At 42.9% G+C, this 25,694-nt stretch overlaps 1 protein-coding gene across 1 annotated transcript; it reads right to left on the reverse strand.

Moving 5' to 3' along the window:
- Positions 1-11,667: 11,667 nt before the first annotated feature.
- Ifng (interferon gamma) lies at positions 11,668-16,137 on the reverse strand. Its single transcript, XM_038315100.1, has 4 exons — positions 15,947-16,137; positions 14,675-14,743; positions 14,403-14,585; positions 11,668-12,371 (listed from the first exon to the last, which is right to left on the reverse strand). The coding sequence occupies exons 1-4, from the start codon at positions 16,052-16,054 to the stop codon at positions 12,213-12,215; spliced, it is 519 nt and encodes a 172-aa protein (XP_038171028.1). The 5' UTR covers positions 16,055-16,137; the 3' UTR covers positions 11,668-12,212.
- Between the last annotated feature and the right edge of the window lie 9,557 nt (positions 16,138-25,694).

The following is a 25,694-nucleotide window of genomic DNA, read 5'->3' on the forward strand; positions in this document are numbered from 1 at the left end:
ACAGCACCATTCTGGCCTCATCTTTGAGACAAGGAAAAAAGATTAAAACAAATGTTTCCACACTTTAGCAAAGAAAATCCAGTCTGCGGTTTCCCGGGCACTGCCTACCGCACCACTGAGAACTTCAAGTCACCACGTCCCATCACGTTTCTATTTTCCTTATTTGCGAAGGTGATGCTCAAAATAAGAACCAGTTTCCTTAGCAGCATTTGATTTTGATTTTTACTGAAACTTGCGTGGTTAAGAACATTCTTATAGCTAGCAGATGCATGACCTTTAAGTTAGGGGGGGAAAATCTCTTAAAAGCAGAATTTTTTTTTTCTCCCAGCTCAGTCTCTCTCTTCTTACTTCAGAAACAGCAGCCCTAGAGTGATGTGCCTCCCAGCTGTGCCCTGTAATCAACCGATCCTCTCTTCTCCACTTCTCCGTTCCTGGGGAACTCCGGGTCTCTGGACAATCACCGTATGATGGTTACCCGCCAAAACGTTTCAAGATTTGTCTTTGTGTTATATGAGCTGAACTTGCCTGCAATAGACATGGAGAAACAGCAGACGGGATAGAGGCAGCAGCAGTGTTGCGCATATACTGTTTTCATTATTTCTTTGAGAATTCCGTAGGATGTATTTTTGATCATATTCACCCCCATTCATCTCCCTCACTCCTCCTAGATTGACTCCTACATGCCCGCCTTCTCCAAACTTCATGTCATTTCTTCGTTTTGTTTTTGTTTTAATTCACTATGTCAGATTTGCACTATGGACTCACGGGTATGGGAGCTTCCATAGGCCCCTAGTCCATCCACCAGGGGCCACATCCTTGAAGGAAATGGCCCTCCCTACTCCAGCAGCCATTAGCTGTCAATAGCTCCTCAGTTAGAGGTGGGGCTGCTGAGCTCTCCCTGCTCCATGCTGAAATAGTAACTGGCTTGAACTTGTTCAGGTCTCGTTTGGGCAACCACAGCTGCTATGAACTCATGAGCATAGAAATCTTGTCACGTTAGAAGACAATGTTTCTTTCTGGCTCTCACAGTCTTTCTGCCTTCTCTTGAGAGATGATCCTTGAACCTTGCTGGGTTGGTGATATAAATGCCCCATTTACAACTGAGCATTCTGCTGACACTTATTTTCCGTACTTTGGTCATCACAAGATTCTGGACTTAACACGAATATATCAAGGATCACAATGACTCAGAACCACAGGCTAGGCAAACTTGTCCCCGAGTCTTAGGATGGATATAGGATTGGTGCAGAAATTACCAGTTTCCACTTTGTTCTCGAGGATGATAGCTTGAGACTGTCCTCCACAGACGCTTCCCTGGTATAAGGGATGATGCCCTACTGTCTACTGTGTACAATAAATAGGCAGAGTTTGGGGTTGCTGCTGTGTCTCCATTAGAGCATGCAGTCCACCCTTTCTCAACCACAACAAAAAAGATTCTGTGCTTAAAAGTGACTTTTAACCAGACCAACATTGAATAAGACTGCTCATATCTTTCTCATGCACACATCAGTTAAGCGTCTAATAACTTGATGCTCCAGGAAAGCCTCGGGTGTTGAGACCATTGGTTGAAAACCATAGGAACTCCAGGGCAGAGGAGGTGTGGCTTGTCCGTGACTCAAGGGGCACACCTCTGCTGTTGCTTGCTCTGGTTTTGTGTTGTCCTGATTCACCCCAAATTCACCCTTGATTCAGCCCTGAGTCATGAATTAAAGTAGAATTCAAGGAAACAGCCTTCAACACTATTATGACAAACCACCTCCACCAGATTGGCTTATAAACCGACCATCACTGTCCTGCTGTCAGGTAGACAGGGTCACAATCACAGGTGGCACTGGAGTCTGGCCCCTTGCTTAAATTCCATCAATCTCAGTGTTTTAGCCCAAGGAAATCAGCTATGGGGATTTCCTAACTCCTAAACCAGAGTTTCCAGACTGTCACTTTCCGGCTACTTAGCGCTTTCAAGAAAAGAGAACTGAGCTCATTCCCCCAGAGTTCTTGATGTCCCCAACTCATGTTAATAAAAAAAAATATTTATTTGACACACAGTTCTGCAGATTCTGATCCAAGATTAAGAAGTCCCATTTCTTTGGACCTCTGGCAATGGCAGCGAATCAGGGTTGGAGATCAAAACACATCATGAATCATGGGGGCAAAGAGAGAGGAATCTGCAGGAATCACAGCCCCGGAAAGACTTTCTCAAGAAAATGGCTTCTAAAATTCTGCAACCTCTCAATGGCGCCATCCTAAGTACATTTAGTTATTTTCCCATTGCCATGACAAGACACCATGACCAAGGCCACTTGTGAAACAAAGCTGAAATTGGGTTTTTTTTTTTGTTTTCTACTCTTTGGGGGCCGACACCCTGCTCCCAGATAAATACCTATTCCTACTTATAAATGTCTGCCCTTCGCTTGGCTTATTTCTAGTCAGGTTTTCTAACTTAAATTGTCCCATTTCTCTTTAATTACGTGCTGTCTCTGGGCTTTTTACATTCTTTATTCTGTATGTCTTCCTTCCCTTACTCTGTGGCTTGCTGTGTGGCTGTGTGGTCGGCCCCTGGCATCCTCCTTTTTTCTCTCTTTTTCTTGCTCCTCACCCCCTTTGTCAGATTTCTCCTTCTGTTTATTCTCTCTACCTTCAAGCCCTACCTATTTCCCTCTCCTGCCTATTTGCCATTCAGCTCCTTATTAGACCACTCAGGTGTTTTAGGCATGAAAACTATCAGTTTTATAGAGCTCAATAAATGCAACATAAAATAATATAATTCATCTTTGCATCATTAAACAAATATTCCACAGAATAAGCAAATGTAACACAACTTAAACTAATATTCTATAACACAAAGCATTTAAATGGGGGCTATGGCTTGGTATCAGAATCATGGCAGGGAGCAGAGCTGCAGACAGGCAGGCATGGTACTGGAGCAATAGCTGAGGGTTTACAACTTGATACAGGAATTGAGACAAAAACCTCAAAAACCTCCCAGTTACAAACCTACTCCAACAAGGTCACACCTTCTAATTCTTCCCAAACAGTTTCACCAACCAGAGACCAAGTATTCAAATATATAAATTAAGGGGCCATTATCACTGAAACTACCAAGTTAGGGATCAGGCCTATAACCCACGAATGCTTGGGAGACAGTTCCCATATTCAAGCCATAGTGCTCACATGCATGACTCTTACTTCCCAGTGTTTCTCAGAGCCTTGTGTGGAATGCCCTCAGTGAAGGAAAAGAAATGAACTGCAGTGCATTTGGGATTATCATAGCAGATGCTTCGGAAGGTGAGTCAAATAGCATGGATAAGAAATGAGAATGATTGGAAAGGTGTCTCATTAAGTGAAAGCACTTGCTGCTCATGTATGAAGACCCATTATCATGAAAAAAATCATTTGTCATAGCATGTGCATTGTAACTCTAGTGCTAAAGGACGGGAACAAAGGATCTCTGGACTAGTGAGCCTAGGCTAAATGGTGAAGCTCCAGATTCAGTGAGAGACTCTCAAAAACCAGATGTCACAAGAGGAAAAATACTCAATTGCATCAACTTCTGGTCTCTGTATGAGCATGCGCAGGTGTGCATACTAGCATACACACACACACACACACACACACACACACACACACACACGCACGCACAAGAGGAGAGGGTGCATATTATGGTTTCATAGATTTGGAAGACTCCTTAAGAATTTACTTAGCAGTCAAGCATGGTAGTACCATACTCAGCACTCAGGAGGCAAGGATAGATTGGATCTCTGCGGTTTCAAGGCTAGGCTGTCTACATAATGAGCTCAAGGGCAGTCAAGGCTACATAGTGAAGCTCTGTCTCAAAAAAAATCAGTTAGCCTGTTATTCCTAGGGTTAAACGACTTGCACCCACTGCTTCCTCACTACAAGTAATTCTGGAAATGTACTCAAGTAATGAACGTTTGAGATGATGGATATTTAACTGCCATAACTTAAATATTACATACTATACACATAGTATGCTTGCATTGCATAAAATACTTACATCAGGGCATGGAACAATAGTACACTATTGAGAGAACTTCCTGTTCTTCAAAAGGACCACACAACTAACTGCCTGTAATCCAGCTCCAAAGGATATAATACCCTCTTCTGGCCTCTCAAGGTACCTGAATACATCACACACACACACACACACACACACACACACACACACACAAGTGGAAATAAATCTTAAAAAACAAAATATCAAAAAAACATCAATAATATGTCTATCATGTATCACATGTATGCATGTATCAATAAAGCACTCTGTACCCAATAAGTATTTGTAATTGCCTGATATAGAATAAAATAATATGTTACACATATAAGAGAATGACACATTATTCTCCCCTAAATAAGCATAATTGCTAGGTGTTCATTTAAAAATTTTAAATTACTTTTTTATTTTTTCTCTTAGTTATGCTTATGGGAGATTATGTGTACATAAGGACAGGTGACCACTGAGTTCAAAACAGGAGGGGTGTATCCCCTAAAAGGCCCCCAACATGGATGCTGAGGAAGAACTCTTAACCATTGAGCCATTTTTCAACCCCAATTTAAACTTTCTTATTTCTTAATGAAAACTAACAAGACTTTGCCTTGTAGAAGGTCAATGACGGTGATTCACCAATTCACTCAGCAAAAATACTATCAATGATAATTATAGGAATAATTTATTGAGCATTGTCTATCTTTAAAGCAAGTTTCAAACATTTGTCTTAAATAATTCTCATGACGGACTTACTATGTCCCATTTTGCAGAGGAGGAGAGTGGGATTTGAAGACAATGAATGATACCCCAAAAGCTTTGCCACCCATAAAAATCTATGTTTTGTTGAACCCTACCAACGGCTCTTAGCCACAGCCTTACCTCCAGCACATAACCTAGTTGCTCATCAGTACTCTTTGATGCTTGATTGTCACACATCCTGGGGTTGGGGTGACCATATCCAGGCCATCAGAGGTGTCTCATGTGGCTTTACAGCTGCAGCTCACAGGGGCTGACACTTTCATCTTTAATTCTTTGTAACCATCTGACCAAACAAAGTCCTATATGAGGCAACCAAGTGAGATGAGAGCTTACATTGGTTTTCTCCAAACAAATTCAGATCAGCATCTGTACTTCCGGCCCATGCTGCCAATCACCTGTGCTATCTATCTATCATCTATCTATCTATTTATCTATCTATCTATCTATCTATCTATCTATCTATCTATCTATCATCTATCTATCTCTCTATCATCTATCTATCTATCATCTGTCTATCTATCTATCTATCATCTATCAATCTATCTATCTATCATCTATCTATCATCTATCTATCTATCATCTATCTATCTACTATCTACCTATTCACCTACCTATCTATCATCCATCCATCCGTCTGTCTGTCTGTCTGTCTACCTACCTATCTATCCATCCACCTACATACCTATCTACCTATCATCTATCTATCTATCTATCTATCATCTATCTATCATCTATCTATCTATCAATCATCTCTATCTATCTATCTATCTATCTATCAATCATCTCTATCTATCTATCTATCTATCTATCATCTATCTGCCATCTAATCATTTCCTTTTCACCCTCAACATTTTCTTCTTAGAATTTGCTACTATGCTGAAAGATTCAGACCACCTTTGGGAACAATCTGTGTACACTCTAGCTGGCAGTCCCAGTGAGACTTCCACCCAACACATTATATTTTTGAAAGAGTCAGACATATAGAATAGTTGTGAAAGCTACAGGGTTCCCAAGTCATCTCATAGTAAGTTGGTGACTGGATGCCTTATCATTTCTGAACACTTTCTTGTACATTTCCCACCCACAAAAATTTTCCCAACATAACCATGACACAGCCATCAAAAGCAACAAGGTTACACTAGTACATGACTCCCATAAAGTCGTCAGCTCTTATTCTGGTTTCACTAAGTGTTCTAAAAACACCCACTCCCTTTGCAAAGATCTAATAAAGTGTCATCACATTACAATATCATCTCAGTGTTGGCTGTCATAGGTGTCTAATGCAGAGGTTCTCAACCTATGGGGTCGTGACCCTTTTGTGGCCACACGACCCTTTCACGGGGGTCACCTAAGACCATCGGAAAAGCACGGATGTTTACATTATGATTCATAACAGTAGCAAAATTACAGTTATGAAGTAGCAGCAAAATAATTTTATGGTTGGGCTCACCGCAACATGAGGAGCCGGATTGAAGGGCTGCAGCACTGGGAAGGTCGAAAACCACCGCTCTAGTCCACTTCAGCATGGAACTCTTCTTAATCTCACCTTTATTTAATAACACTGGTGTGACAACCAGGTGATTCACGGATTGTTCTTCAACTTCTCTTTGTGTGGTGTTTTCGGATGGTTTAAGACGCTCTACGTCTTTCCCGGTGATCCAACAGGGGATGTGTTGTGTTCGTGTCATTACATCCTGTGAGGCTGTGCGTCGTTTCCATTTATCCTTTAACACGTATTATTCACTTTATCCCTGAGTCCCACGGTGTCGTCTGCTGGGCTTCTCCAGCTTAAAGTTGCTCTTTTACCATTCATAATTAATTAATATCTTATAGTCACAACCATGTAAATGTTTCATTCCTCATCAAACCCTGTTTATTCATTCCCATCAATATGCATTTGTGATTTCCTATTCTGTTCCATAGGTTGTGATACCATTTGTGATTTCCTATTCTATTCCATAGGTTGTGATACCATTTGTGATTTCCTATTCTATTCCATAGGTTGTGATACATTACCATCGCTCTCTACTTCCATGCTCAACGTTTTCCATATTGAGTCAGAAACAGTTCTTTCTGATCGGTTTCTAAGCTTGTTGATATGCCACCATTATTGTCTGAATGTTTCTTGTTTCTGGTCCAGTGAGGTACCCCACCCAGCCCTAGAAGTAATCAAGTATCCAAAGAATCTTGGTGTCTCATAGTAAAATATATACATATACATATGTATATACACACATACATATGTATATATATATATGTGTGTATGTATACACACACACACACACATACACATATATAAAGACCCAAGTGCTATGTGTCCTCATTACTAACAAGAAATTGCTGCTCTCAGGCGACAGGGACAAGAATATGTATACAAATAGGTCCTTCTAACCACTGATCCTTTCTATTTCATTTTATTGAAGGCCACATGTTCCTACTAATATATCCAATTCAACTATCTAGTTGATTCTGTAATATCTCTTTTTATACTGTAATACTCTTCTCAGCTCTTAGAATACGTATTGTATTCTAGGTATAAAATGTAATATATGGAATTATATTAAGAATCAAAGCTTATTCTTACTCTTAATGTATTTACTACTCAATGGTCATAAGTGACCAGTTCTCCATCTGTGCTGACACACCTTCTCTGTTTGGATGAGAATTATTTCACTTTGAGCCCACGCTGAGTGCTTGCATGATATAGATGACTCTGTCATCTTGCCTGGCCCCTGACACACACTCCAGGCAATCATTCCATCTCTTTTCTTTTGCTGAAAGTTTGAAAACCTTTGTTAGGTGTCCTCTCTATGACACCGCAAAGATGCCTATGTCTCGATCCCCAGAACCTACAAATGTTACTTTCTATTGTAAATTCTCTGTTGTTGTAATAGGAGACTGACTAAAAGAAACTTGAGGGGAAAGGGTTTATTTGGCTCACATGTCCCGGGCAGTTTATCACTAAAGGAAGTCGGCGCAAAGGACTCAAGCCGAAGCACAGGCAGGAACCATGGGAGGAAGGCCGGCTCACATTCACTTACCTCTCTTCCACTTGCTGGGACTGCCCATCTTGGGACCATCCACACTGGCCTGGCCCTTCCCCCCTTCCCGTATCATTTAACAAGCAAGACCATGCCACACTAACATGGCCGTGGGCCAGTCTGATGGAAGCATTTCCTCAGTCGGGTTTCCCTCCTCCCAGATACATCAGCTTGACACCTAGATTAACCATCATGATCTTGAATTATTAAAGTGATCCCAATATAATCTCAAAAGTCCTTATAAGAGGGAGATAGGAGTGCTGGAGTCAGGGAAGATTAGAAGGTTCAGTCCTGAAGGCTTTAAAGAAAGAAAGCCCTGCCTGACAGAAAGAGTAGCTTTTAGACAGAGAAAGATTCTCTGCTTGGGTCTCCAGCCTGACAACAACCTTGTTGGTGGCTTGATTTCAGCCTGGGTTTGGACTTCCAGTGTCCAAACTATGGGACAATATTGTGTTGTCTTACGGTAACTAAGGCTGTGGTAACTGTGACGGTTTGAAAGAAAATACCACCCCCAAAGGAAGTGGAACGATTAGGAAGTGTGGACCTTTTCAAGGAAGACTGTCAGTGTGGGGTGGGCTTTGAGGTCCCCTGTGCTCAAGCTACACCCAGTGTCACAGTTGTCTTCCTGGTGATCGCAAGCTGCAGGACTCTCAGCTCCTCCTCCAGCACCACATCTGCCTGCACGCTGCCATATCTCACCATGATGATGATGGACTGAACTCTGAATTGTAAACGAGCCACCCCGATTAAATGTTTTCTTTGTTAAGAGTTGCCGTGGCCTTGGTGTCTTTCGGAAGCAATAGAAACACAAACCAAGACAGTGACTTCTCACTAAAGCAGCAGAATCTGATACAATCACTCTACTCAGATTCTGGTGCTACTCAGGCTCCCCTGTGCATACGCTTCTCACACTACACTCAGAAGCTGACTTCCATGGTGGCCAACAGGGCTGCTTAGCTCACTCTGAGGTACCTCTCTGATTTCAAACTACAAAATATGAAGGGGTGAGAAAAAGAGAATGAAGAAAAGAGAAAGGAGAGAGAGCCTGTTATGTTCCAGTCATCCAGGCACCAAGCATCCACCAGCAAAGGTGTACCAGCTGTTTTTGAGAGATGCAGAGAAGGAATGGGACTTTGTTCCTTGTGCTCTCACCCCAGGCCTTAGCTGTTGTTGCCCTTGCTGCTATTGGACCAAGGGAGATGCCCATCCCTGCTAACATAGGACAAGAATAATTGCCACCCTTATCTTTCTTGTTATAAAATATAATCAATCCCTTATGTAAATCCTACAACACCCCTGAGACTAAATGGGAATATAAAAAATAAGATAATGACATACAGAGAGTTATTGACAACTACTCAACAGGCCAGTCTCAACTCTGCCTCGCTCCCTTCTTCAAGCCGACCACATAATACAGTAAGGTTCTCCATGTCTCAGAGTCTGGATCCAACTGATGCCACCTTCACTCAGAGAAAAGGAGAAAATTTTAACCTAGCCCCAGACTGGCACCCCTAATGCTCCCCTTTCTACTGTGTAATTAATCATTTCTAAAAATAAAGGAACCCTCCCCCATAAATATGATCTGGCAAAGGAACCCTTCCCATAGCCATGATCTGACAAAGGAACCCTTCCCATAGCTATGATCTGACAAAGGAGCCCTTCCCATAACCATGATCTGACAAAGGAACCCTTCCATAGCTATGATCTGACAAAGGAACCCTTCCATAGATATGATCTGACAAAGGAATCCTTCCATAGATATGATCTGACAAAGGAACCCTTCCCATAGCCATGATCTGACAAAGGAACCCTTCCATAGATATGATCTGACAAAGGAACCCTTCCATAGATATGATCTGACAAAGGAATCCTTCCATAGATATGATCTGACAAAGGAATCCTTCCATAGATATGATCTGCCTCTGTGGTCCAAGTTAAACCATCTCACAGTAACTTTCCATCTGCAGTTGCTTTAAAGTCTGCATCAATCAGTTTGATATCTAACCAGCAGTGTTTCATGCACGTCACACCCATGTCAACATTAGTCTAATTTTTTTCATTCTGGCTGCCTACAAGATTTTAAAGTTTTGCAATCAGGTTGCAGTCCTGTTGCTTAGTTACACAATAGTACAATAACCACTGGTTATTGTCAAGGATTAAAACGACCCTTTGACACATGTGGGATGATACCTAACCTCTTGCATCCCTTCCTATTCCTAATCTTGCCACCCCTGCGTGTCCTGAAGCCAGTAGAAATCATCTCATTCTGCCCATCATTCTTGTTTATGTGAGTGATTATAAATTCAGGTTCATAACACATTCCTATGCACTTTGTAAGAGCATCTCGTGCCAATTCACAGGGTCTTCTGGAACTCACAACCCAGAGCGCATGTAAGTCGTTACATCATGAGCTTCCTGGTACTTGAAAGGCACACAGACTGGCCACACTTCACCTCCTCCTGTGGAGATTGCTGTCCCCTCCTCCATTTTTTGGGACTGTCCTGAAGGTCTGCAGTTTCTTCTTTCAGGCCAGAATAATCTTCACTCCAAAGCCTTTGCAAGGATAGCTGCCGTTCCTGAAATCTAAGTGGGCATCACCCTTGCAAATTCCTCCTCACATGGTTTTTCTTTGATTTGGAGACTGCAATTGCCCTATTGAAACCTCCGTACTGCTCACTTCATCCCATGGAGAGCCTAGTTCCTTCATCCCGCTCTGTTCTATTTTCCCATAGCAACAAGGACTTTTAAAACAACCATTCGACTTGAATGAATATAATGTATTTTATTCATCATCTATTTCCTAGTTGTAAAGGTTCTCCAAGTGTGGGGATCCCTGAGTGTTTTTAGTGGACTAAAGTATCTCACTACCTAGACACTAATCAGGTACCACAAAAATGTTACAACTGTGTGAAAGAAGGAATTCACACAATGCTGTGAGGAAGACTCACATTTACCTGTTCCTTCTTCAAATAAATTAATGAAAGATTAGAGAACATTAAAGTAGTTATTAAATGTCACACTGCTTACAATGGTTCAATCTTAGTTCCAGTCCAGGATTTTCTCCCTAGAGCTAAACTCTGCCACACTATGCCTATTAACTTGTCAGCTTTGCACAAGCTAGAGTTATCTGGGAAGAGGAACCTCAGAGAAATTTCTTCTATCACATTGCCTGTGAGCAAGTCTGTAGGGCATTTTCTAAATGGTTGGTATAGGTGTGCCCAGCCCGAAGCCTACAGTGTGGGCCAGTGCCACTCCTGGACCAATGGTCCTGAGTTGTATAAGAAAACAGGCTAAGCAAGCCATGAGAAGGAAGCCAGCGAGCGGTTTTCCTGCATGGCATCCAATACAGTCCCTGCCTCCAGGTTCCTGCCTTGAGTTCTGCCCTGGCTTACCTCAGTGATGAACTATAATCTAAGGGGTGAAATAAGCCCCTTCCTTCCCAGGTTGTTTTTCGTCATGGTATTTTCTCATAGCAATAGAAACTGTAAGACATATACTCATGATGTTTGCCTGTGCAAATGTAGGCGGGAACCCTAGTGTGGCAGACAGAACAGAAGCAAACTCAAATGCCAGGCTCAGCAATTTGGATACTTCCCACTGCAAGAGCTATACATTGAATGGCGATGTAATTAGACATATCTCTTTGAAAGAAAATTTAAATAGCTGCCAACCAGAGAGCAGCAAAAAAAAAAAAAAAAAAAAAAAAAAAAAAAAAAAAAAAAACCCAGCCAGTTGTCAGTAGAGAAAAGCACCACACTTAATGGGACTTAATGCAGTTCCAAGATTCCCATGGCTAAAAACGGCTGATTTCCCTCCCATTCATCCGAGCCGCCTCACAGAAGAAGTCTGACACAGCATGAATAGTTGTGAAAGGACACTTTATTTCTACGAATTAGAGAGTAAAGAACCACAAACAAGTGAGTTATTTGCCACTTGGGAGCAGTCACAGTTTTCAGCGGTATTCAGAAGCACCAGGTGGGAGAAAGGGCTTTCCTCGAGGGACGGTTAGCACTGCCTAGACATGCGGAAGCGCTGCCTGTCTGCTACGAAAGGCGGGCTCAGAGGGTAGACAAGTTCTCGGTCTGCAGCACCTCACGCGTAATTTCAACAGCACATAAGTGTACCACCTACAGCCCCGCTTCAGTCAACTGGCTAACTGGCCCCTGGGATACAACCTTTCAATCACACAGTCTTTGTTAATTATTCAGGGAGAATAAATGGTCAAGGGAGAGAGTTGAGGATACAGAAATGATAAATAACATATATATATATATATTAATCAATAGAAATCCATTTTATCACATAAAAGTTGCTATCATAAATACTTTTCTGGTTGATAAGTCTTAAAAAATATACTTTCCATATAAATAATGTTAAATATTAATAAATAGGTTTAGATTTATAATTCAAACAGCGCTGGCAGGATTGTTCTTATTGGGACGACTTCCAACCCCGAAACAGCACCGGCTCCTTTTCCGCTTCCTTAGGCTGGATTTTGGTGACAGCCGGTGCATCACTTTGATGAGCTCATTGACCGCTTTGCGCTGGACCTGCGGGTCATTTACCTGTCAGTTGAAAAAATGGAATTAACTCCAAACATTGCAAGCTATTGGGATATTCTTCTTTTAACACCATGATCAGTGAAAATGGAAATACTCCTTTTAAGAAAAGCAATCTTGTATAACAATGTAATCCTGTCACTTGTAGAAATCACTTCTTCAGCAGTTAAGATTACAGGGGTCATTAAGTTGTACAAGAGGGAACGGGGTGGGTTATATCACCTATCTATCGCTAACTTAACAGCTACAGAAATCTCAAAATGGAGCACTAAAAGGACTCCTGTCTGGAATTAAGGATAAGAGTGAGTTTGCAGTGACCCTAAACCTGAACCAGACACTTAATCTCCTGGAAGCTGCTTTCTCGTGAAGTGATTGGTGAGTGACCTTCTTATCTACAAGATCTACCTTATACTTGTTTAGTCCTTTCTAGACTACAAAAGAAAATTCCCATGGTTAATTGTCCCCTTGGTACGGCAGAATGCTTTGGAGATCTACCAAGGATCCCGGAGACCCAGGTGCATGAAGAAGGCCCATGCCTTTGGGAGCTAAGTTCCTAATTGATTTGCTGACAATGAGCACCTGTTATTGGAAGTGTAGTAATATTTCCTGTTCTCTAACTTCTATACCATTTGTTTAACTACTTAAACAATTTCTCCATTCATAGCAGGATGGCCACTTGGGCAACTTTGTGCTTAATTAAATAAAGCCCATTTTATGCTTTTCTAATGCTGGAAATACTCTGACTTCTTTGCTAGGCTTCCAAGGAAGATTCAGAGGCGTGTGTGTGTGTGTGTGTGTGTGTATGTGTGTGATCCTAAAATGTGTTGACGGTGCAACAAAACAGGACAAGAGTTACGAACTTGCTCAAGATCACCCATAAGAAGCACAACACCCAGGGTTTCCAGAGAGTTACTCCAAGGCCTTAGGAATAGCAAGTTTCTACCAGCTGTGCTGTGAAGACAAATCCATTTCCCAGTTCTCAAAACATTGCCAAGAATCCTAGAGTCTTAGCCATAGCTGAACAGCAACCGACATGGAAGTGACTTAGGAACAACGACTTTATCCATCTCTAGTTGATGGACTGAGATGTGCTGCCGTCTTCCAGCCCCTGCGACAGCACACGAGTCGGGTCAGAGCCTGACTCAGGTAAACCAAAAACTGGGCACAAACAATAAGGCCACAGAACACAGCAGAATGCCTGTCCCTTTCATCTGAGCCCATTTGCCATTTAGAATGCCTTTGCCTTCAGGATAAAATCTAGAAAATTTAGATTTGTCTTTATGCTTTCGGGTTATCTTTCTGATTCTGGAAGCCATAAAGGCTGAGGGTGGCTTCACGGTAGAAAGTATGGAATAGGTGAAGTACCCCCATATCTGAAAGTTAATTGAACACGCCTTTCATAAGACATCCAAAGCAAGCCTAACAAAGGGTGTCTACCATTCCTTCCCCTAAAAACAAACTGGACCGTATAGCATGAGCGGCTAACCAGAGACCAGGGGTGGGACACCCAGATGTCTCCCCAGAGGCTCCACTACTTTCTCCTCTCTCATCCTTGCTTTCCACCTATGACACTGTGCAGGTCTGGTTTGGTTCTGACTAAGCTTCTGTAGTGATCCCAGCTGGTTCCTATCAAGACGAGGAAACGGCAGCGGCAGCGGAGCCGGGCATGTGAGTCATCCGGAGTCACAGTTCCTTGTGGCCTGGCTGGGAGGAGAGCGTGCAGCTTTCTCGCTCCCTCCCACTGCTCTTTCCACTAACACACAACCTCCCATCCTAAGCGAGAGTTTCCATCACACACCCAGGGGGGACCACAGGGGCTCTGCTCACTGCTCCCCTCGGCTGCTTCCTCCTCACGCCATTTACCCACCGTGTGGGCAATGGTTTGAATGTCTGTGTTTTTCCAAAGTTGACAAAGTCCCTCCCAGCATGCCCGTAGTGAGGAAACATCTCAGACAGGGCCTCCTCTCCCAGCTTTATCAACTGTTTAGTAGCCAATTTCAGTACAGCACAAAACTCCATTAGTACAAATTGCCTCACCGGAATCTTAGCGATCTTCTCGAAGTCATTCACTTTCGCCTCGCTGTTGTTGAAGAAGTTAGAGATCAGATCTGCCTTGATGGTGTTTATGCTATCCTGGATTGTCTCGTGGTCCTTCAAGGCTTCAAAGAGTTTGAAGTAGAAGGAGATAATCTGGCTCTCAATGAGTTTTGTGTCACCATCCTTGGGAAACAAGAGCACAAAGAGAGTCTGATGGGAGCCGTTCCAGGAAAAACAACAGGAAGAATGAGCAAAGGGGACATCAGTTTTACCTCTTGCCAGTTCTTCAAGATCTCAAAGAGCAGATCCCCTCCTTCACCGACATCAGAGCTAGTCGAGTTCTGTGGAAAAGAGGAAATTTAATTTGTAATTAATGAGTTCACCAACTGCCCCGAAAATATCTATTGAGTTTCATTCAATTCAGTACTGGCAATAACTGCTGATTTCCTGCTCAGCTCCTCCATTTACTTCTAACAAGCATCCCCAAAAGGCTTCATGTTAGATTTAGCCAAGGACTATTTCATTCTTGCAGCTTTAGCATTTACTAGTCTAATCTTGAATCACAAGGCCACAAATAAACTCAAAAATGCTGATAAGATTTCAAGTACCCCCAAATAGCCACACTGAGCTAAAGAAAGTTGCTCTCAAGTTAAGAGAGATAGAAAAAAAATCATCAAATTAATCCCACTGTGCACACTGCCCCCTTATGGCGCAGTTTCTGAGACATCAGTCTGCACTCGTAGGTCCTAGCAGCTGCTTTAAAAGGTAGCTCCACAGACGTGAGACACTTTGATTTGCACCATGAGGATAAAATTGACTGTGAATCCTTGAACATTATGATGACAGCTATGTGTGTAACAGCATACATTCGAGACAAGTTATAAAAGTGTAAGAGTAAAAAAAAAAATATGTTCATTAGCCTTAGTTAATTTGAAAGGAAATCCACAAAAGAAAAATGTAAAACTCTAAGAAACATAACTCCTCTCAGGCCTCAGTATGCGGCTGGTTTCAGCGATAGTCCACTTGTAGAATTCCAAAACTCAGTCTTTGGAGAAAAGTGTGTGCAAGGGGTCGTTCTTAAGCAGAAACTTTAAGAACTTCACCTTCTGTTCCTTTTAAGCGGTAGGATGTCTCCCTGAGTGTTTTTAGTGGCAATATTCATCTCTCTCTCATACTTGTCTCTCACTATCACTTTCACAGTAGTCTGAGGGATGAGAAATGAATAGCCAACCATGAGGATAAGAATGCTCCTTATCGTGAGTAAATGTTAACAAAATAATAACCACAAAATGATAAGTATCTCATACTCATAGTCTGCCCATCTTTGGGAGATTGTAAATGCCCGGTCAGTCTCTATAGCAAACTGAGCGAAGTCAAATCAATATCAAGATCATTAAGTCAAAAAGTTCCTCACCGGCAAATAGCAACATAAAACACCCCGCCTTCTCAAAATGACTGTGGACCAGAGGCGCCACCGGAGCGTTGACCGTGGCGAGTCAACGCCAGTCATTTTCGATACAAGCATTATACGAATTCATACTTACAAAATATTTCTTCAGCGTCTCTATTTCTTTAATGGGTGTGCCCTCGCCATCAGAAATCGCCTGCGTGAGGCAGAGCAACAAAGCCAAGACGCAGTGTGTCGCAGTCATTGTCTCTGAGCAGGGCCGAGGCCGTGAGAGTCTGGAGCGCCCGTATCAAGTCAATGGGTCCAGAGGACTCGGCTGGCTTGTCTTCTCTAGTAGCTGATGGGCTGATAGGAGCTATACTCTGCACCTCCCTTTCTGCCAGTATTTATACCTAATCGAAGGCTCCTCAGGATTACGTATTTTCACACGTTTTTTAAGATGAGATGGTGACAGATAGGTGGGGGAGCTAAGTTACTTTGCATTATAACTCTGGTTTTGTGGCATGTCAGGGTTGTAGCTAGAGTTTCCTTTCGACTCCTTGGGCTCTCTGACGATGAGCCAGACCCACTGTGCCCACCTGTGCCATTCTTGTGGGATCCTTTGAACTGCACCCCGTTCGGGACTGGAAATTGTTTTGAGGTCTCCCCTTTCGGCCCTTGCGATGTGAATTCCTTGTCCACAGAGCACAGCATATTGAGTGCTTGTTTGTGGTTGGGAACAGCTGAAAAGGGAAACTCTTGGGCTTCTCAAACCCCTGCAAAGGGGAAGCCTTCTTTAAAGTTTTCTTGCAAATGACCAGAAAGCAAGGAAAGCATACAGTTAAAAAAAAAACCACTGTGGCTAGGAAGCCCTTCATCAGAGTTCATTAGTAAAACACCTACCGCAAGTTCTAAATCACCCAAGGTCCAACTGCCCAGAGCAAATAAAGAGAAGGCAACATAGGTAAGATAAAATTGTTCTCCATTAATAGAAGAAAAAAAAATGCATGAATAGTTTTATAAATGTTGGATTTCAACCAACGTATCTAAAGTAACATGTGCATTAAGACACAGGAGTGAGTTTCCATTCCTCTGCCGGGAAGTCTTTAAAACCTGGCGTACATCTTACACACACAGAGGAAATCACTTCAGAACTAGCCATGTTTCTAATGCCCACGCCCACATGTGGTTGAGGCCACCACACTGAAAAGTCCAGCACGAAACACACACAATAACCATTAATAACTGGGAAGCGTTTCCCCTTCAAGTTCAAACAGGAAAATTCCTCTTCCTTCTTTGATAGTGTATCTGAGAGTCAGCCCTTCAGGATGGCAGGGGAGGCCCTCTGCTCTTTGGTGCCATCCCACGTGGATTTCTACTTTCCCTGTATTCATTAGCCTATAGCGGTTGCGAGTACAGACTCCAATGCTTCACACTCGAGCTGTGGGGTCTTGAGTGGGCGTCTTTCTGATCTGTGACTCTGTTTCCTCATCTGCATAGCAAGTTTAATGTGGCATTTCCTTTCAGACTTCAGTCAAAATGATCCATGGAAAGTGATAATAATTCACAATAGTCACTCAATAAAGGTTATCTATTGCTATTTGGAAATGCTGAAAGGGCGACTGGTCCTTTAATGACTCTCTGCATCTTGTTCGTGCCTTTCCTTTGGCCTTGTGCTCCCTTTCCCTCATCTGTGCACCTCAGAGTTGTACCCAGTTATGTCGGTCCAGATGAAAAGTCATCTCCTTGAGTTCTTCCCCAAACCTCCAGCTTCAAATCAATCTCACATCATCTGTACTGGGCTAGGACTCTACGTATGTTCTCCATGGGATCTCAATTCCCCAGTCTCATACAGGAAGCATTTCTCCTTGTCTTTTCCCACTGTGGGCTGATTTCCTGACAATCAGAAAGTGTTTCATGGCTTCTGTGACAGCCTTTATTTTCATAAAACATTTAAGCAAAGAGATTCTCACACATGCACATTCACACACGTGCATGTACACATGTACATATCCACACACACATGTACACACATGAACACACGCATGCACACACGCGCACACACACACACACACACACAAATATGCATTTGAATGTTTATCCAGGAATGTGCTTTGATGGTTGGAGAGGTAGCTCAATTGGTATAATTCTTCTTGCATAGCATGCACAGAACCCTGGCTTAAAACAGGCACGAAATGCAGGTGGAAGTGGAGGTATGAGCAGTTCAGGGTCATCTTCTGCTGCGGTCAGTATAGGAATCATAAGAGTCTGTCTCAGGTAAAGTGGTGTATGCCTTTACTCCAAGCACTAGGGAGGCAGAGGCAGGAGGATCTCTGTGAGTTCAAGGTCAGCCTGGTCTACAGAGTGGGTTCCAGAACAGCCAGGGATACACAGTGAACCATTGTCTCAAAAAAACAAAAACAAAACAAAAAACCCATAGTGAGTTATTTGCCCTTATTTTTTTCGTTTCCAACCTTATCCCCTCCAGTATGTGGGAAATGGGTGTTATTCTCAATGCTAGGAAACAGCGCCGCATCTCCTTAGCCAATACCGGCACAATTCTATGCTTTCTATTCGTTTTAAAAAGTATTTTTTCTCTCTCAGCATCAATGGGTGTATGCTCTTCTTATTCCACATCCTCGGCAACACGAGTTGTCACTAGTGCTACTGATCTTAGCCATCCTGACAGGTGTAAGACAGACCTCACAGTAGTTTGGATTGGCATTTCCCTGCTGGCGCAGGATCTTAAACATTTCTTTAAGTGTTTCTCAGACATTTGAGTTTTCTCTACTGAGAATTCCCTGTTTAAATCTGTACCCCATTTTTAATTGGATTATTCAGTAGCAGTAAAGTGATTCCTAATGATATTCTGCTATACTCGTAGATCAATGTCTTGCTCATCTTTCATCAGAGAAGCTTCCACTTGCAGCAGATGGGGGGAAGAAACAGAAACTCACAGCTAAACATTATGAAGAGAGAGGGCCTTGAAACACACAGCCCTAAGTGGGATGACTCCATCCATAAATCCCTTCACAGCTCAAGTAACCCTGAGAAAGGGGAGGCAGAAAGGGAGTAGCCAGAAGGGATGGAGGACACTAGGAGAACAAGGCTGTCTAAATCAACTGAGCAAAGCTCAAATGAGCTCACAGAGACTGAAGCAGCAAACACAGGGCCTACTCAGGGACCACACCTTTGCATATATACTGTACTCATGAGCAGGTGAATGAGCAGGTCTCTGACACTCATTTTGCATGGAGAGCAGGCCCTTTTGTTCTGTCCTGGCTGCCGGGCTAGCTACACCTGAAATAATCACATAGAAACTATATTCATTTAAACACTGCCTGGCCCATTAGCTCTAACTTCTTATTGGCTAATTCTTATATCTTAATTTAACCCATTTCTATTAATCTGTGTATTGCCACGTGACAGAGGCTTACCGGCAAGATTCTAACATGCATTCATCTCAGGCAGGAGATCCATTGACCTCTCTCACTTTGCCCTTCTTCCCAGCATTCAGTTCTGTCTACTCCGCCTACCTAAGTTCTGTCCTATCAACTAGGCTAAGGCAGTTTCTTTATTCATTATCCAATGAAAACAACTCACAAACAGAAGGAACTCCTACACCACACTCATACAGTCTCTTGGGACTCTTTTCCTTCTGCTGGGTTGCCTTGTCCAACCTCTATGTGGTGAATTTTTTTTTTGTTTTATTCTATTTTGTAATGTTTAGGTGTTTTCTCGTAGAAGCCTGATCTTTTCTAATGAGAGACAGAAAGGGGGTGGATCCAGTTGGAATGGAAGGGTGGGAGCAGTAGAAGAACAGGAAACTGTAATCAGGATATATTGTATAATATAAAAGAAACAATTTCCAATGAAATGGGGGAGTTAAACTATACAAACATGCAGTTGATACGCTATAAGAAAAGCAAAAGAAAATATTTATGATGTTCAAATGTAATAAAAAATAAAAGAAAACTGAAATTTGCAGAGTTGACTTCCAAATCGAGCTGTGAGGAGCACGGGGACCACACTGGGCACAGGCTCTGCCGTCGTTCTCTCCAAGGAGAAAGCAGACGAGAGACAATGTACAAGTCCAGACACGTCAATGGCTTCCGTCAGGCTGCTGCCACTACACCCCTACTAGACACCAATAGTCAAACCTTGAGTCTCTGGAAGGAATATTGAAAGTTTTCTGGAATAATGTCAAAGCTATTTCTATCTGTGTCTTAATTATTTCCAGTGGAATACAGTATTGGGAGAGAAGAATTTTAAAAACAAAACAAAACAAAAAACAGGAGCAGACAAGATGATTCTGTGGGTAAAGGGGCTTGCTGCCAAGCCTGAATGCCTGAGTTGGAATCTTAGGACCCACAGAGTGGAAGAGAGTTCCTAGCCCCACCCCCAACACATAAAAAAAAATAAAAAACACTTTTAGAAAACTGTGGGATCCATCATAGGGCCGCGTCTGCACCCCACTGTTTGTAAGTTAAGAATTCCTACTGAGTATATATTAAAGATATGCATACAGTTCGGTCAAATGTGCAGGTTAGAGACTGCCTGGCTTAAACTCGGGCTCTAATAACACTAGTGTCATGATGAGACACATGGAACTACCAAAGCTGCAACGTTCTAGCCCTTCAGTTCACGTGAAGACCCAGAAAAAATAAAAGTGGCATGTTTAGATTCGTTCAGCTAGTTAATGAAAAGCTGGATCTAAAACCCCAAGATATTTTCCTTAATCGGCCCCCTTCCTAATTGAACAATATCTACTAAAACTTATTGAATACATTTCTAATTTCTGTGTTAGATATGCGAATTGAAATAGATAAATCCAATAAAGCTTGGGTTTGCATCTTGTTTTTTTTTCCTGTAGAACCGGTGAGAGAGGCCACACTTGACCACTTTACTGAGAATAAAAGACGTAGGATCCTGGGCGAGGCCTTCCAGCTGACTTCACAGACATTCGCACTGCCTGACCGCCAGGACTCTGGACCTGGAACAATGCACGGTAGTCCACTTGATGCCCTATTGTCCCCTTCTCCAAACTCCTGGTGATATTTACAAAGGGTCTCATCCTTCGTGCGGCTCCTGTTCGGGCAGGTTGCCTATCTGGTCTTGGCGTCCCACACGGGAAGTGAATCATGCACTTGGGTTTTCACTCAGGGGACACGGGAGTCTCTGATTTAGAATACTGTCACTCCAACAGCACATACTTTTCTCACCTTTTCCTGTCCTGTCAATTTCGCAAAGAAATCTCCCTCTCTGCTGCCTGTAAAACACCTTTTGTTGTACATGCAAACTAGAGGTTTCACGCCTTGCTAATCGGGCCAACACGGAACCTGTAGAATCACCTACCACCACGGTATCCTTCAAAACTTTTACAAAGCCACCAGGAGTCAAGGTGTGATTGCACTACTAAAACAGAGGGACTGCGGACTTTCTTTTTTTCCTTTCAGTTAGAGTTTCTTTCTGAAAACTGGCGATGGTTGTGTCAGCAAGACTTCAACGGCATCTCCTGCGACCCCGCTCTGAGCAGAGTCAGTAGTTAAGACCAAACCTACATCCTGGCTGCGCTTTTCCCCTGCATCAGCAGCCACATCCCTGACACTCACAACCCGTTATCTCCTCCAGACCTTCACACAGATTTCTTCCACTCACTATGAGTAAGTGTTGGATCCGTGTCCCCCACGTTATTTCAGCTCCTGGAACACGCCTGACCTCATAGTGGCTGAGCCTGCGGAAGAAGCGTGACGTACAGAGTGGAAGTCCACACGGAGTCAGGTTTTCCCCGCGATTTGACTCATAAATCCCATAGGCTAGAGAGTTTTCGGAGTCACCGTTTGCGTTTAAAGACCATAAGGATAAATTTGAGGGATATAGCAAAAATATGATGCTTACGCACTAAAGTGATCAGTTTACAAACGGAATGCCGGTGTTGATAATCTAGAGAGTCATAGCCCTGACTTAAAGGTGCATCTTTGCTCAAGAAAACCATGATGGCGACACCCACTAAAACAGTTTACCTGAGCTAATGGAGCTCACCAACCCAGGCCGGATAGGGAAGGAACCAACACAGGACCAAGCTAGACCCTCTGAATGCCATTGACAGTTGCATGGCTGGCACGCTGCGGGAGCCACTGGCAGTGGCACCAGGATTTGTCCCTGCTGCTTGTACTGACTTTTTAGAATACATTCTCTTTGGATGGATACCTTACTCAGCCTGGACATAGTAAGGAGTGCATTTGTCCTTCCTTGGAGCAGTGTGCCTTGCCCTGTCTGGGATGGAGGGTGGGTGAAGGAGAAAGTGAAGGGAATGGGAGGGTGGGAGGGAGTGGGAACTGGGATTGGTATGTAAACTGAGAAAAGATAGTTTGTTTTCTTTTAAAAAATAAAATAAAGTGAAGGGGAAAAGCACTCACTGGGTCCTTGATAAGGAGTTACTAAAGAAAGATGGAAAGGTGTGTTGAAAACATTTTCTTATATCCTAATTCAACCAATTAGTATGTTTTTGTGAAGCATTTGCTATGTGCCTGTACTATAGCTTTGAGGGTTGTAGAGAAGTTAGGTAAGAAAAGCTGGCTGGAACATTAGCTAATCTCTTGGCTCACAGTGGAGGGCAAGAAGCCTTATTCTTTTTGCAGGAGTGTGGAAGTCAGAGGATTTATTAGGAGCCTATTCTGTCCTCCCAACCTGCAGATCCAGAGGACTGAAGTCAGGTCATCAGGTATGGTGGCACAGTGCCTTGACCCACTAGACTCTCTCGCCAACTCAGGGTTCATGCAGAGTCAGGAACAAAAAGCTGATTTGGGGCTGGAAAGATGGCACAGCAGTTAAAATCCTAGTCTCTGATTTCAGGTCCCAGCAACTATGTAACAAGGTGGGCGTGACCCAGTGCATGCCTGTTCCTCCACACTTAGGAGATACAAACCAGAGGACCAGTGGGGGTTGTTGCTGGCTACCAGCCCAGCTAGAAAAACACTAGCTTCTGCTGCACAGAGAGGCCACGTCTTAAAATAACTAGGCAAAGTGTGACCCCCTCCTCTGGCCTCCACATATGCACAGGCACACATTTGCACACTCACCATGACCCCATGTATGTACGCATATACATATAAAAGGGGTGTGTGTGTGTGTGTGTGTGTGTGTGTGTGTGTGTGCTTCTACTCCTAGGCTGTATTTTCCTTGTGGAAACCATTATCAGTACATTCAAGGACTGGCCATTTCTAGGAGAGGAATAGTCTAGTCTAATCTGTTAGCATTCTGGAAGCCTAGGAGTCCTCAAGGCCACTTTCATTAACCAAGTACAAGTTAGCAGAACCCCGAGAACAGTCCCGGGTTTCATAATTCACTGCAAGGACTCAGAAAAACATTCCAGTCATGATGATGGCTTATCGCAGCATTAATATAAACCAAAATCAGCAGAGGAAAGAGCACAGGGCAGGATCCAAGGATCCTAGGAACAAGCCTGTCAGTTGTCCTCTGCCAGGGGTGAGTAATCAGTGGTCACTTTCCCCAGTGATAATGTGTAACTATAGGCACTACTGGCACACCTGTTAAAGGAGCTTGCCCTTGGCCAACTCTTATTGAACTCGATCGCATAGACACAGCTGACTGCCTGATTGACCACGCTTAGGCTCCCCTGCTTCCACGGGTTAGTCTGACATGGTGCACCCCCAACTCCTACCTGTTAGCACGAGTCCAGGCACTTAGGAAATTGAGGAAATGCCAAGCTTTGAACTTGTGTCTCTGGGTTAAAGGCATACTTCTTTTTGGACAAAATGAAACCTTCAGCGCATAAGTCTGTTTTATTTTACTGTTTTCCTTTTTATATAGTTTGTTGTATATTATGTGAAAGCTTCCTTTTGCGACTTGATTACTTCATTCTTGGTGACTAGGAAGATGTTGATAAAATGTGGAGTTCATTTGGTTCATACTGGATTTTCCCCCATAGACTACTTTAAGAAAGTCAAGTACATGTTTTCTTATGATTAGGCAAACACCTTAGTGATAGTTGAAGTCATTAGGGGAAAAGTCAGAGAATTTACAACATTGTTTCATTTTAATTCAGGTAAGAGTTAATTAAATAAATTCAAAACTTGCTTAACTTTCAACTCTGCCATGAAATACTGTGAAACTGCTCAAACCTTCCCTCCTCCTCCAAACAACAGACTGGAGAAAGAGGCTACATCTCAGGTGTGATTTCCAATTAGGGTAAAAGTTTGCTTCTCAGAGAATGAAAGTCCTCAGGCTCTGAACTTCAAACGACGTTGTACGGAGATGGACACACTGTGACAATGGGTGAGAACTTCCCCTAGAGACTGAGCGATGCTGATATTTAATTGGAACATTTGTCGAGTTTTATAATGGTGTTAGAAAGTTTAAGCAGCGTTGAATGATGGATGTGCAAGTTTTTCTAGTTTTTGCCAGCTTGGCACAAACGAGAGTCACCTGGGATGGGGGATCCTCAACTGTGGTGTTGCCTCCAGCAGCTTGGATTGGGCCATGACTGTGGGGCTTTTTCTTGATTGATGTGGGAGGGCCCAGTCCACTGTGTGCAGTGTAGACTCCTGGGCAAGGAATCCTGAGTTGTATAAGAAAGTTAGCTAAGCTAGCCATGGGAAGCAATCCAGAAAGGAGCAACCCTCCATGGTTTCTGCCTCTGCTTCTGCTTGAGTTCCTGCCCAGACTTCCCTTGATGATGTACCAGGGTCAGGACATAAATAAACACAATAAACTCTGTCCCCGCTCAAGTTGATTTCAGTCAGTGTTTAGGCACAGCAACAGAAAGAGAACTAGGCAAATGTCTCTTATTATAATAAATACCTGAGGTAGGTGAACATTATAATTTAGCTGGGCATGGTATCATACACTTTAATTCCAGAACTCAGGAGGCTGAGCCAGGAGAGTAGCTGCAAGTTTGAGGTCAACCTGGGTTACATAGTAAGAACCAAGCAATTCAGGGTTCCTTCACATAACCCTGTCTCAAAAGCAAAGAAACAAAGAAGAGAGCTATATTCAGTTCCAGCAGCCAAAATTACAAACAGAACATTGCTGATTCTTGCCACCCTCTCCCCTCCTTGACAGGTAGCAGGTGGCAAAAGTGGGGAAACGAGAGGAGCCAGGAGCATCTTGGCAAAGAAAGCCAGAAGGAGATGGGCTCTCACTTCCCTTCGAAATGTTTAGAGGACCCCTGTTGGCCAAAGGGCCTCATATACAGCCCCGCCCAAAGGGCTCCATCTCCCAGCAACTGCGCTGAGGACCACCCTTCCAGCACGTGAACCCTTAGGAGACACCCTTAAGCCATAGACAACTTCTCGTAAATGCACTGCCCTCCCCCTAGCCATTTTCATAACTCCTGCTCTACTTAACTTGCAGAACATAGATGCTTTGTTTTCCCAAACTTGCTCAGTCAAAACAGAACTTCTAATGTTAATACAAAGACCACAAAGTCTAAGAAAAGTGAATATTTATTTTACTCCAGCAAAACAGAGATTGGGAAGAATTATTTGTGTGCCCCAATGTTTATGCCAGCAAAAAGACTGGTGACTAATATCAAGTAGCAACTACCTATGAAGTACTTAAATGGACCTTTCTCACTCATTTAATTCTGACACCTGTAGAAGACAAACTTCATTCCATAAGCAACAAAAAGGTAAGGTTCAGAAAGGATAAATAACTTCCAAAAAATCAGCGAGCTAACAAGAGACAAGGCTAATGTGGCTCAGCCTCTAGTGGCATCTTGACCGCCCCGTTCCAGCCAAGCCAGCAACCTTGTCTTTAGTCCTAAGAGCTCGATGTATAAATATAATGCTGATGGCCCTTAGTTCATGTATTTAAAAACAACTGTGATTAATTTTATCTGTCAGACAATATGTATAAGGAATCTGGAAGAGCCTATAGATTGG

This window comes from Arvicola amphibius, chromosome 17 (assembly GCF_903992535.2).
Source record: "Arvicola amphibius chromosome 17, mArvAmp1.2, whole genome shotgun sequence".
NCBI classification, from domain to species: Eukaryota; Metazoa; Chordata; class Mammalia; order Rodentia; family Cricetidae; genus Arvicola; species Arvicola amphibius.

What these genes read in the sequence shown, in the direction of transcription:
- Ifng (XM_038315100.1), bottom strand. Translation starts at nt 16,054, where the DNA reads ATGACTGCGACACACTGCGTCTTGGCTTTGTTGCTCTGCCTCACGCAG. An exon ending in AGACGCTGAAGAAATATTTT is followed by an intron (nt 14,744 to 15,946) that starts GTAAGTATGAAT and finishes TCTTTTCCACAG; the next exon opens with AACTCGACTAGCTCTGATGT. An exon ending in AGAAGATCGCTAAGATTCCG is followed by an intron (nt 12,372 to 14,402) that starts GTGAGGCAATTT and finishes TTCAACTGACAG; the next exon opens with GTAAATGACCCGCAGGTCCA.